The 14,270-nt window shown below is 43.3% G+C and overlaps 1 protein-coding gene across 2 annotated transcripts in view; it reads left to right on the top strand.

The window, feature by feature from the left end:
- Positions 1-19: 19 nt before the first annotated feature.
- The window catches only part of pde8a (phosphodiesterase 8A), a 79,047-nt gene continuing 64,796 nt past the window's right edge, over positions 20-14,270 (top strand). Inside the window, exon 1 of one of the 2 annotated variants that reach the window (XM_088640775.1) lies at positions 20-528. In XM_088640775.1, the coding sequence (XP_088496901.1) occupies positions 439-528 (90 nt within the window). In that variant the 5' untranslated portion in view covers positions 20-438. Of the gene's footprint in view, positions 529-10,870; positions 12,248-14,270 lie in introns of those variants that run through there. The other variant, XM_088640774.1, reaches the window with a different exon arrangement.

The raw sequence follows: 14,270 nt of genomic DNA, 5'->3' as shown, positions 1-14,270 counted from the left end.
CCAGCGCTGCGCGCATGGGAGGAGGGGTTTACAATCGCTGGTGCTGGCACTGAGCTCCAGGGACCGGACTCCGCGGAGGTGTGGAGGTGTCGAGGACCCCAGCACTTACACAGGACATCACATCACATCTCTTGCAGAATGCGGTTTCCTCCAAACCCGTTCGCCGAGGTTCGATAGATATCTGTTTAAAAAGGGGAAAAGCGCTACACCATAGGCTGACAAACTTTTTTTTTTAATTCTCTTTGGGGAACATGCAGTAAAACTTTTCAGATCGGTCGGAACTGAGCGCATCACAAGATCAAAATGAAGCGATGGGCTTCACGGCATCTTTCACAGAAAAGCTGCTTTTGATATTTGTAATCTGGAAATCTTCAGTTTTATTTGCACGTCAAGAAGGAGCCCAATACTGTTACGCGGGAGCGCTTGGCGAAAGGAATTATGTATCAAGCTGATTTAAAGATTATGGAAGAACAGAACGTTGCGCATTCTCTGGAGGCAGATATGGTTCAAAATGGACCACGGCATGAGGTATGAAGCGCAAAATACCATACTTTTTTTTTCGTAAACTCTGTTGCGCCTGAGTGTGAAAGTTGACAGATGGCAGTAGGCAGCTCTACTCCTTTCAGGGTAAATAGACTAACAAGATTAAAAAGACTTGGCCGTATTATTTAAAGGGGAAATATCTCTTTCTGTTTGTAAAAAAGATTGGAAAGGACTTACTTGATTTTGTGCATATTTACGCAGGGGATCACAGCACATCTCGATCGAGATTTGTACACGCGCGTTAGTCGCAAACCGACATCGATGAGCTGTGATTGAAAAACAGAGGTAGACTGGGGTAGGTTGGTAGAGAAGTTCAGGTCCCGCCACTAACTTTCCCCCGCACCTCAACGGTGATGGGAAAATGTCATAATTTTAGTACAGAATGACAGAGGGCAATTCAGGCCCTTCTGAAACGAAAGCAATGATTTAACCTGTTAATTATTTGCTAAATCGATCACGTCCATATAGCCTGGCGTGAGACGTCGTTATAATTCAGTTCAATTCAGTATAATGCCGACATAAAAAAACGACCTCTCAGTTTGTATTAATTTTAACCTTTAACTTTTTCATTTTCAGATTTTCTATTAATCTCGGTAATTAATAGTCCTGAAATGCACAGGCACTGCTTAAGCAGGAGAGTGATTCTAGCCACTGTTCGTTCAGACTGATTTGTTGCTGAAATTTACTACATTGTGTATGGAGGAGACAAGAGTGGGGCTGGAAGACATACAATTCAAATCAGTACAGGATCGGTTTAATAAAACCTGAGAAAAATGAAAGTAATTTAACTGTTTTTTTTTCATTTCATTTTTTGCTGTTTTGGGGAAACAAAAGAAACTCTCCCTTGTTTTCCTGTTTGTGAACAAATAGGAACTCCATCCTTACATTCTGGAGAGCAAGCAGATAACTGTTCAACCAGATAGCCCAGCCTAGTCATCTAGTGCCCTGCATGTCAACAAGCCAATCTTTAAATCAATAAGGAAATAGATTAGGAGTCAATCCAGGCTGGTGTTGTTCTCTAGCCCTTCCTAGATGAAGCAATAGCGAACAAGCATGAGATTAAGGATTAGACCATCCAAGCAGATAAACGATCAATAAATTACAGAAGGCCACTCTAAATGACCTGAAAGACACAAGGCAACACTTATCTGATTTGTCAGCAAGTTGCACTCAGACTATTTTCCAAAGATTACAATTGGACATCCCTAGTATGTGGGTCAAATTTTAACTTGTGACCCATCAAAACAAAAAGAAAAGAAAATGGGACTTCCAACAACGGCTTTGAAATTTTCAGGGAGCTGAAACTGACTTTAAATGATCCTGAGAATTAAAATGCCATGAATTAAAGAACATCATCTTTTTTTTGCAAGAATGCAGAAATATTGTAATGTCTTTAAGATAGATTGTAGATTGTCAGTGTGTAGACAGAGATAGATTCTGCTAGATGGTCTTTAATTGGTCATTAGCACAGAACGGAGAATTAAAGCTACACTCATGAACAAAATCACTTGGGGGCAATAGAAATATCCACAAAGCTGATCCCTTTGGTACATCAGATGTAGTGATTTTCATAATCAACGTACTTCTATAGCCAAAAGAGTGGATGTACAGTTTTCAGAAGGAAAGACAAGATCAGCACTGTGTCACACAGGCCACTCACAATGTTTGAACAGCATTCCTGCAGCATTGAAATGTAGCCATTAGTGATGCTGTCTCTCAGGTCTTACATTCTGAGTTGGATTGACAGGGGACCATCTGTGTGGAGTCTGCAAGTTCCTCTCTATTCATGTGGCTGTTCACCAGGTGCTCCAGTATAATCCAGCCTTCTCAAAACACGATGGCAAGGCTCGCTGGCATTTCTAAATTGTCCCTTTATGTGTGCCCACCCTGTCCCATCCGGGATGTGGGCACCATTTTAAGTACTGTTCTCACCAGTGCGTACACATGTGAAAGACTTCGGTGTAGTACATGCACTACGGATATAGAGCCAATTGAAAAAAGAGATCTCTTCTCAGAACTGCAAGTTTGTATTTGTTGGAAGAGCCTGGATTTGTAACCAGATGGCACAACTGTCAGTTGCAATATGGAGAAAATGAAGAGCTTTGCAGCTCAAACAAAGAAGTCTCCTCCATGGTTCTTACTTCAGCAATGGATCTGTGTTCATTTATTTGATTTGGTGTTCATAGTCTAAAACAGCGCTTGTCAATCCCTGGTCCTGGGAGACTCCTGTGTCTGCTGGCTTCGACTGGGCACTTCATCATGTGTGCTAACTGGTGCCAGAAACTGATCTGTTTGCTGGTTTAGACTTTTTTCTGCACTCAATCCTTGGTTTAAATGCATTCTAATTACAGTGCATTACTTCTAATAACTTCAACACACTGAACTCCATGCAGTATCTCACCTCATGAAGATTTCAGGTGGGAATGTCACTGAGTGAGACACTCCCACAATGAGTCAGTGTCTTTCATCCACCCATGCATTTTCTAACCACTTCATCCAGATCAAGGTCACGGGGGAGCTGGAGCCTATCCCAGCAAGCAACATGTGCAAGGCAGGGTACACCCTGGACAGGATACCAGTCCATTGCAGGGAACACACAGACACACAGTCACACCAGGGGCCAGTTTTCCCAGAAGCCATTTAACCCGCCAGTATGTCTTGGACTGTGAGAGGAAAATGGAGCGCCTGGAGGAAACCCACACGAACACATTGAGAACATACAAACTCCTCACAGATAGTACTCCAGGTCCAGAATTGAACCCGGCGCTAATTGGCAGCAATGCTAACCACTGTGCCGCCTGTTATTAATTGTTTATCCATAAATCCATTTTCACTCCTCTTTTCCTGGTGAGGGTCGCGGTTGCAGCAGGCCGAGTAGATCTGCTCAGACTTCCCTGTCCCCAGCAACACATTCCAGCTCCTCCTGGGGGATCCCTAGGCCCTCCCAAGGCAGCCGAGAGATGGAACCCCCCAGCGTGGCCTGGGTCTGCCACGGGGTCTGTGCCCAGTGGGACGTGCCCGGAACAGCTCCAGCGGAAGCCGACCAGGGGGGCATCCTAATGAGATGCCCAGACCACCTCAGTTGGCTCCTCTCGATCTGGAGGAGCAGCGACTCTGCCCTGAGGCTCTCCCGGATTGCTGAGCTCCTCACCCTGACTGGCATTAAGTGTTTATCTGCTAGTGCTTGTACCCGGCTGGGCATTTTTACTGCAGCACTCTGAGTGAAGTACCTGGCTCACAGGTGACACCTGCAGAATCCCCACCCGAGGATTTGAATCCCCAGACCCTCAAGTTACAAGTCCAGAGCCACAGCAACCCTGCCTCCCGTCTGTGCCTGTGGCTACAGGCTTTCCTTGACCTGTAGTTCTGTGTTTCTCAGTCTGGAGAGCCCATTGTTTATCCCTGGCCAAGGGGGGTGGGCTGTACACTCTCCACTTTACACTGTGCACTATGCATTCTGCACTGTACACTCTATACTGCACATTCTGCATTGTACACTCAACACTACACTTCCTTGGCAAGGTGCTGGGTCAAGGCTTTGTGGAATCAGAGGTTCTTTAGGTAGACCAATGTATTGCTGCAACTCATACCCAAGGATGCCTCTTCTGTTCAAATCCTTGCAAAGCGCTACTGTATCTTCAGAGCCCACATGTACAGTACATCATCCCCATGGGCTCCATGGCTGTAACATATACTAGTGGTGTGGTCTGGATTAGCTCGGATGGAGCTGATCTGGTTGACTTTGTGCTGTTTTCATGTGTGCCTGTGGAGAATTCTCACTACAAAGATCCTGCGTCTTCTGTGAGTTCATGCACTGGCTACATTCTACCCAGCGGCAGCAAAGGGTTTATGATTAGCAGCCTTTGTGAGAGAATTAGCGGTCCATTGTCATGTCGCCATGGGAATCCTTAAGTTTTATTGTTTCGGGGAAGAAAATGTAGGCCGGAAATATCTCTGCTTTGTTTTTTGTTGAGATGATGTAATAGGGTCAGATAGGTGGAGCCTAACTCTATTGGTACAAAACAAAATGATGATACTTTTTTAGGCTGAGAAAATGGCTGTTCTGTTTTAAATGGTAGTTTGCTGTTTTAAACACACCATAAAATAATAAGGTGGTTTTGATGCTTAATTAGGACTGTTGTCAGAGGACCTGTAAACAATAAATCCATCTGTAAAAATGTTCATTTTCCAAGGTTGAAGACACACATTTATGACAGTTGTTAATGTTCCTGGGAGTCTATGGCATTGGAATGTGTCTGTTATTTTCCAACATCTGTTTATTGTGTGTTTTATATTTTTTTCACAGTTTTCATAATCATTAGACATCATTCTATTTGACAAAACTCCTACTCCTTTTTGTTTTGAAGTTTGAAAATGTAATACTACACATTTAAAACCTGCTGGCTCTAAATAATAGATTGCAATTATATTTCAACATGACGTATTAAGTAACATTCAAAAGAGATTTGGATATTCTTTCTCTAATCAACACACCTAGATGTTTCACTGTTTCTCTAATAAATGCTAGATGTTGCACCAGAATACTGACAGGAAAGTTTGACTGTTTTCACAACTTCTGATCCCTGACATTTAACCATCCAAATACTGTGTGTCACTTTCTGATATTAAGTGGCATCTTTTTTGACAACGTAGAAGATTAATTTTAGTAGAAGACCGATTTTTATTTACTTTAATTTTTTCAAAAACGGAACAAGACAACACATTGCCTGCCTTGTTCAGTGGCCGAGGGGCCCGCAGACCACACCCAAGATGGACATAACTTTTCTTAACACTGTAGATGCCAGAACCTGAACATTCATTTTCTTCTACATCTGCCGAGTATGTGATTTGTGACAGCATCCGTATCTGCACAGTCACACCAATGTCAGCAGTTTTTAACATGGACTTGGCCCAGAGATTTACAACATTTGCTTTAAATGTCATAGAGGCATAGACTGGAATAAAAGCACTTATTACTTTAAATATTAATTTGCCAGACACAAGTTCATCAGCCAATATGGAAATCTGAATATTCCTTTGTAATACGGTTAAAGCACCTTTTATTTTGCTCTATGCCATATAAGAATACTTATTAGCCAATCTGGCATGGTGGCACAGTGGTCAGCACTGCTGCCTTACAGCACTGGGGTCCTGTCTGCGTGAAGTTTGTATGTTCGTACTTGGCTTGTGTGGGTTTCATCTGGGTGCTCCAGTTTCCTCCCACAATACTAAAACAGTTAGGTAGCTGAATTGGCATCTGGGAAAATTGGCCCTGGTGTGAGTGTGTGTGTCTGTGTGTGTGCCCTGCGATGGACTGTAATGGACATAAACACAGGGAGAACATACAAACTCCACACAGAAAGTACCCAGGGCCACAGTGCTGCGAGGCAGCAAAGGGCAACATTGCGGCACCGTGCCGCCCTAATCAAAAACCTGTCCTGTAAAAAATTACACATCTAACCAGCAACCAAAAAAGGGCGTCAAACTCACTCTTTGGGTGAAATAATAATGGAAACAAAACTTTACATCACTTCATGCAATTAAAAGTCACAGTCACTGTGAGGGAGTGTGGCATGGAATGTAGAAAGCTCAGACTCCAAACCGTCTTCCAGGTAGTAGTTCAGGTGGGTAGCTGCGTCAGCATGCGTAGGCTGCAAAGGAACAAGTAATAGGTTTATTCCATGCTGAAAAAAAGAAGAAAGAGAACACAACATTTCGGCCGTGGAGCCTTCTTCAGGTGTGAGAGAGACAGGGCAGTAGGCAAAGGTAATGTAGCGGGAGAACAAAGGTTGGGAGGGAGGAGGAGTGAGAGGCGGGAGCAGGGGACAGAAAGAGAGGCCAATCAAGAGGTGATTGACACATATGTCTTCCAGTTATGTGGGTATAAATTCTGAATAGGAGGAAAATGTGCTCTCTGTAGAGTGCCTGGAACCGTAGTTGCTCAGAAAGCCTGTGCAGTCGATGCCATGTGATTTTAAATATACATTAAAACTATAGTGTAACTACGGTTTTACACATACTGCCAAAATATCCACACAAATAAATCCTGTGGTTTGATGGTGAGAGGCCATCTTAACCTTTTCTCTTCTAAACATATTTCAATTTTTCTGCTGTTTTTTTTTCCTTTTTGGCAAGCACGCTGACCTTCTAACTTATTTGAAAAGGTCGCTTGAAGACATGAGTTGATGCTATATTTATTTTTGTTGGTAGTCACAGAAACAGAACATGTGAAAACGTGACCTTGTGTGCAACAATGATCTGAAAATGTACACAACAGCTTTGTCCGAGATGACAGCTCAGTATAAATACCTCGACAAAATGTTACTCAGGAAGTCCTCTCTTTCATGTTGTGCTACACCCTTCATCCGTACAAAAACTGCACAAAGTAATTACTGGAGAACCTGACAGTGATTTGCTGTTTTAGTTTAAAAGGTGTAGGTCAGTGCTTGGCTGGGTGTAAGGGACAGCTCTAGCTGTCAAGCCAACGTATCGCAATGTCTTGCACCTATGACAATTACAGTATCAGCAGTCATGTAAGTGTTGGGCTTCAGTATTTACAAGTGGTAGCAGCGTTTCTCTCTGTGGCAGGAATGCTGATACCTTATGTGATATGGTGGGTTTTACTGATAGTTTGAAAACAAATTCTTCCAGGCATGATAGGCAAACTGTATTTTTGCAAAGGAACAAGTAAAGGTTTATTCCATCCTGAAAAGAGAAGTCTTCTCTTTTCAGCATGGAATAAACCTTTACTTGTTCCTTTGCAGCCTAGGCATGCTGATGCAGCTACAAACTTACACTGTATTCAAAAAAATATATATCAGTAAGACTTTATTTGAATATTGCTGCATAATGGCTTCATAATCCCTTCATGCGTGCTACACAAGATGTTATGATCACATGAATAATACTGTACATTGGAAATGACATAACGTGTGGATAAGAGGTCATGACATTTGTTTTAGCGTAATGCATAGTGCTCAGTACGCTGCTATGCTAGAATTAATGTCATCAGGTCATTTGTGTATGTCCCTTTAAAGCATTATGCCTGTGATCACAATGTCTTGTGTAGCAGTATGAAGGGATTATGAAGGCATCATGCAGCAACTTTCAAATGAAGGAAATATCTTGTGCACCTCCGAACAAAAAGGGGTAGCAAAGGATTTGCCATTATCTTCCATCCTTCACCCTCACTTTCAGTCCACACAGAAAAGAAATTCTAGTGCTCAGATTCTTTAGACTTTTGCTATATAGTTCTCTGTTGTGGAGCACATGCACAGATCTGTCTAGATCTGCATTCAACAAACGTCGCTGAAGACAACCTCCCAGACATCCCATCAGCCTTGAGTGAGAGCAGAAAAGACAACTTTTCTTTTCTGACAACTGGGAATGGAACAAAGGTTTAAGGTCAAGGACATAGCTATGTGCAAGGAAATATTTTCCACTTCCTCTGCCTTGGTTTGTATGCGGCATGATTTCTTCAGAAGATGACCCAAAAAAAGCCTTTTGCTTAGTTCTCTCTGGTTTTCGACCAGTCTCAGAGGTGGGCAGACGCCATGATTAACCTGTTGCGCAACGTTCCTGGGATCAGCCGACCCAGCTCCCGGCTGTGAGAGATAGGTCATATCTCATTGACTTTGCCGCAGGAATGGATTGCTAAATTGGATTACTCAGACGTTTCTTGGCAAACACGGATTGACTAGCATTCTGATTTTGAAAGTCACTTTGCTGGCGCTTTTGTCCCAGGTGGCTTACTACACAGTGAGTAGGAGGTGATCTGTTCCTCTACTGAGACACTAAACCAAGGCCCTACTTATCATTAATTCGATTATTAATATTAACATTAGGGCGGCACTGCGGAGCAGTGGTTAGCTTTGCTGCCTCACAGCGATGAGGCCCTGGGTTCAATTCCTGGGGTGCTGTCTGTGTGGAGTTTGTATGTTCTCCCTGTGTTTGTGTGGGATTCCTCTGGGCGCTCCACAGTTCAGACCAATGCTGCTAGGGGAATTGGTTTTGAGAAAAATTGGCCTTGGTGGGAGTAGGAGTGTGTTTGTGTCTGTGTCTGTGTGGACTTGCGTCTTGTCCAGGATTTACCCTGGTTTGCACCCGTTGCTTGCTGAGATTCGACCTTAAATTGGATGAAGAGGCTGAAAAATGGATGGAGAGATAGAATATTAATATTAATTATTCAGATCCCAAGGCTTCTTCATACGTTGAAGGGTGTGAACCCAGGGGTGCTGCCTATATTCCACTGTGAAATTGCACAATCTGACCCTCCACAAGTCTCTCCTTAACTCACTGGGTGAAGCAGTTTCTCACTCCATTCCTCCCCCTGATCTGCCTTGCGGGGGGCTGTGCTTCAATGGGGTCCCCTGCTATACCAGTAGCGCTTTGCGATCTTTAGGGTAGAAAAGTGCAACATCAATCCGAACGGGCAGTTAACTGCGTCGCAGTGATGCGGTTTTACAGGGGGGTTCGGGGTGCTGCTAAGAGAGGCACAGGCAGTCAGTGGCAGAGCCAGAGCCAGAGCCAGGGCCAGCCCAGGAAAACAAATCTTTCCTTTCACCCCTGGGCCCCGAAATCAGACAACAGACCACATGCAGGGTTTTTAAAAACAAAGGGTCCTGGTGCTACCTAAATATCAGCACGTACAGTATGTAAAATATATACGTAGTTATATACAATTTATTGTAAGGTACATTGCTAAAAAACATATATTGGAATAGGGTTAAGCTGGATTTTTGAAAGCGCGTTGTAACATTAAAAACTGTCTTGCATTAGCGAACTAAAACTCAGTGAGAACGATATGGAAAACCCCTGGACCAACACAGTCATTCATTCCCAGTAAACCCAGTGAAGACAGGAATGTGTGAGCAGATTCGGGAGCCCATTTCACAACGTGCCGGCTTCTCAGGGCCTGCACTGACGTACAGTCTTTGGTCTGGACTATATGACTTGCAGGGAATTGTTTTCACAAAATCAAACCAACCTTTGCACTGAAGCTACATTTTCTGTGTGCAAGTGTGCTGAACACATTCATGTTTAGAGCTCCAGAACCACCCGACCTAAGAGCTCTCTTGCAGGTAATCTAAGCAGTAGATACACTCTCAGCTAGTTTGATTGAAAACATACTGTACATGATATGTGGTTTGTTGTTAGTGTACGCAGGGTTTGTAATTTCATCATCTGGCCTTCTCTCCCAACACTCTTTGTTTACCAAAGATGCGGAAAGATGCGGACTTGTCTTGATTTGAAGTGCGTCATCCATTCATGTAACAATACTTGTGTAATTAGTACAGTGACTTGAGTTGGCACAACCTGTTTGTAGTTTATTCTATCAAAAGCTAACATTCTGACAGAGAAAAAAACATGGGCTTTTCATCTTTTGGTATACATATGCTATGAGCATAGTTTATTTTTCCCATGAAAATAAGCCCAGTTTGTCCTGGGCTTAATTTGATTTTATTGTCACTCTCAAGGTGAAAAGATTTTAATCTAAAAAACTAGTGTTGAGAAAGTGTTTTTTGAGAGACTAATTAACATTCAGCACTACTTAGGCTGGACAAAGTAATGAGTAGAATTCCTTGCATTTGGTTAACTTTTCATCCTGAAGTTCTTTATATATACTGGGGGACCCTGCTCATTCAGCACTGAAGGGCAGCAGATCAGGTGGAGGAGAGTGAGACAGTTTCTCCAGTAGTGTCAAGAGAAGCCAGACTGTACAAGCCCAGAGTGGAGTTCATCTAGGACACCTGGGTTAACAACGTCAGTCTTACGAAACGTTGTGCGATAAAGCTCGTGTTTTACCAGCCAGAAAGGATCATGTTTAGTAACTCGCATGAAGAAACGAATGAAAACAAACGCGCATAGTTGGTAATTCCTTGGACCCACTACAGCCCTACAAAAAGACAGGACAGCTGTATCTTTCACGCAGTTCCGTTTTTCTGAGGGGCTGGTTTCAGTTATTGGTTCTGTATGGGCCTTTTCCAGTTCTATTATACCAGCTGACGGATACGCAAGACACACGGGGAATTCGCAAATGGTTAGAAGTTCTTGAATTCCAGTCTCTGTTCGTGGCAGCGAAACGGAGCAGCGCCTAGCCCACGAAAGCAGGGGAGTCACCTCGCTGATTCGGTCGGAAAAGGAGCAGTATTTTCCTCCCCGGTCGGCGCGTGAAATGAGTCACTCCTCTCGTGCTGCCTGGGCTCGCGCAGCGCGTGTTTAAAGTTCCCTCGGAAAGCCGGGTCCACCCCGCCGCGCGCAAGCTGCCGCTGATTAGCCCGGCTCGGCTCATTTGCATTAACGTCAGTAAAGGCTGGAGGTCAGGCCTTGCGGGTGCTTTTATTGGATCTGCTGCTGTCAAGCAGTGCTGAAGAATTGGAAGGGCAAACGCTAGAAAGGCAGAGAAAGACTAACAGAAAAAAAACCGTAGCATTTCGTGGCTGTTTCGTTTCTTCTGCTTAAATTGATAAATAAAATTTACACCGGCCTGCCTTTTCCCCTCCTGCAATTTGCAACTTTAAAAGAATTCCGAGCACTCCGGCTTTTATTTTGCGTGCGATTGTATTTATTCAGAGGAGGTACCACAGGATAATTTGACAGCCTTTGCATCTTTTAAAAAAAAAAAAACATGGTGGGCCTTTGATATACTGTAATCCTTTTAGTCCTGTTTTTGTTTCGGGAAAATGTGTTGAAAAATCACGGGAGTTTGGATACGGAAGACCTGCAAGCAAGAGGCTATCTTGTGTAATTGGCATTTTGTGGCATTTGAATGGAATGTTTGGTAGGGACTAAAACGGTTTTTTTTTAAATCTTCAAATCAGATCGGCAGCCAAGCGTAACGCCGTGAATCTCCGAAAGCGTTAGAATGGGACCGAAGCGGACCAAACTGTGCTAAGAGCAGGTCTGTGCCTTGTGCCTTGAACCGAGGGGACAACCAGATCGTTAGGGGAAAAAACAAGGCAAAACGATTAGTTTTTGTTTTTTTAAAAATAGTTTTTCGTCTGTTTTGGGGTGTGGAGGAGCTCAACAGCAACAGGCTTGGACCAGTAATGGATAGATAAATCCCCTGGATTGGAGAGGACTCCTTGTTTTATTGTGGAAGACTGGAAAACTTTTTTTTTTTAAAAAAGAGGGAGTAAACGGCGTTGTGGTAGGAAGACGGAGGGGAGAGTGCAGAAATGAAATGCGTATTGAATTGAACTGCCGACTCCGAAAAACTTGAGCGCTTCTGGGATGCGTGCATTTTCAAAAGAAACCCGTCTTTGCGAGAAAAAATATTATTTACTTCATGTAAAAGGCAAAAGGGAAACCTATTTCCTGGTTGGGGGGTGGGAGGGTGGGGGGAGGAAGATATATAATTATTCATGGTGTAGGTGAGGGAAGTGGGAGAAAGCGTTTTGCCTTGGAAGATTTAAGAGAGAGGAATAAGACAGCTCCGAGGTATCCAAGGCAAAAAAGAGAGAGAGAGAGAGAGGGGCAAAAACACAGCCTTGTGAATCACAAGAAGAAACAAAGTCTTTGGTAAGAGTGGCGTCGAAGCATGGGCTGTGCTTCAAGCATCCATATCGCGGATAGCAGGGTGGTCTATCACAGTGGAAAAGAGTCTGAGGATTCTCACTCGCCGCTCCAGACCAACGCCGCTCAGCTGCAAGGAAACCCTGCCCTGGGCTTGCCCCCCAAACCTACCGACACATCTAGCTACAAGGTGAGGACCGCTGCCCCCGAGAGCGAGCTCTCTGAGCACGGACTCAGTTCGGGGTCCACGGATCAACCGGGCAATGGCGCTAAAAGGAAAAGCAGTTCAATACCAGATCAATAATCTATGTATCGCAGCTGATCAGAAACAAATCCCGTGGATGCGCGTTTCGGCAGCATCGTTCCCGTTCCAGGCTTATATATTAAGTATTGGAAAATAAGAGCGCCCCTACCACAACCGTTATGTATAGGTAGTCTGGTTGAATTGCTTCCCTTGAGATGACATGGTAACAACACGTCTTTAAAGTGCGAAGCAATATTTTGCCTCCTTTGTGTGACACCTCTTGTGCGCCGAATTGCATGCCTGTTTTAAAGTCTTAGCTGCTTGGAGGTTTTTAAATGATTTTTTTAACGTGTGTGCATCTTAGGTTTTGCAATAACGGTTTATTAGCCGAGTCCAGCTTAAACCTCCTCTCTCTACCTCCTGTAGTAAAAGTGGCCTTAGGTAGTCTGAAAGGTGACTTTTGCGTAGTCATGGAAACCTTACTACCGTTAGGATCCAGTGTACTGTAGGAAGTGAAAAGGAGTCGGTGTCTTATGAAATAGGAGAGACTCTTGTCTCCCGGAGCTGTGTTGCTCTCGGGAACGCTTTAAGGTTACAGAACATTTTTTATCTTAACATATGAATTGTTGTTTTTTTCACGTTGCGGAATGTTCGTCCCTTTTATGTTGGCGAACGGGCCGAGACTCTCCTGTTGGAAACGAGAGTCTATGCGCGACTGAATCTTACCGTAGGGTTTTATGACTTTCGGATGCACATCGTTGTGATCTCCATTTTCAACTCGCTCCGTTTTATTCATGTGTTCAAATGTCAAAGTAACACATGCGCCTAATAAGTTCTGTGTTGACCAACATCTCCTTTTTATTTTTTTATTTAAATTTAGTCTCGTCCCTGAAATCAGTGGCCCCCAAAGCGTCAAAATATTGTCACGCCTGTATCATAATGTACTAATAATATCCACTAAGGATGGGGAAATAAGGCGGGAATCACAATCTTAAAGACACCAAACTAAATTACCATACAGCTTCTGCAAAAGTGCCTGATTCTTGACATTTGGGTTTGGAAGAGGAGTTAAGTTACTCCCAATAAAATACCTGTTTGCGATGGGAACGCTCAATACTCTATGACGGGGACATTTGTCACTGAAGACAAAATGGCCACTTAGTTAAAGAATAAATGATCAGTTCCCATGAATCTGTCAATCTCAAAAGACATGTTTCACTGTACTCGCATTTTAAAAAGAGATATGTCTAAGTGAACATGTGTTGTCTATCTGGATAGTTAATGTAGATTACATAAATATAGTAAGTCATTTATCTGATGATAATCTCAAAATATGTCAACTGAACTATTCACTCCAAAAAAAACTGACTTCTCCTGTATTTCAGAAGTAAAGTCAAAATCAGACCAGCTCCTTCTGAAACGTGAGCAGAAGTGCAGTACACTACAGTATATACAATATACAGTACAAATTAATAAACTATTGAGGCGTGGTTTGGAACCGAGCATATTAATTTTACTGTGTGGTCAGCACTTCCCATCCATGAATGGTGTAGATTTAACCATCAGCGTTAAGCACATTTATATTTGTGAGACATGAAGGGTTGTTATTATTGTGTTGCTTGATTTTTGTGTGAAGCCAACTCTTACCGTCTTGTTCTGTGCTGGGCAGAGTACAGCTCACGTCACTCCTTGTCCTTTTGTCCTGTTGACGTCACGGTGGTGCCTTTGTGACTTTAGCGACTCGCGCGGAGAAAGGATGATGGCGTTACGCGATTTGTCAGTTAATTGTGGGGCTGTTTTGCTCCGGCGTAATTATGACAAATAGAAACTGAACACCTTCTGAACAGTTGAAAAAGACTTGCTTTGAATTCTGCTCCGTGTGATCTGTTTTTCCATAATTTAAATTTCAGTCCACACCATTGTCTCAAGCATGAGCAATGATCATGAAGTGCAATTACAAAAAGCAGTA

Source organism: Lepisosteus platostomus, chromosome 7 (assembly GCF_059453375.1).
Source record: "Lepisosteus platostomus isolate fLepPlt1 chromosome 7, fLepPlt1.hap1, whole genome shotgun sequence".
Taxonomy (NCBI): Eukaryota; Metazoa; Chordata; class Actinopteri; order Semionotiformes; family Lepisosteidae; genus Lepisosteus; species Lepisosteus platostomus.
The sequence above is the reverse complement of the archived record's forward strand: the minus strand, read 5'-3'. Positions and strand labels throughout refer to the sequence as shown.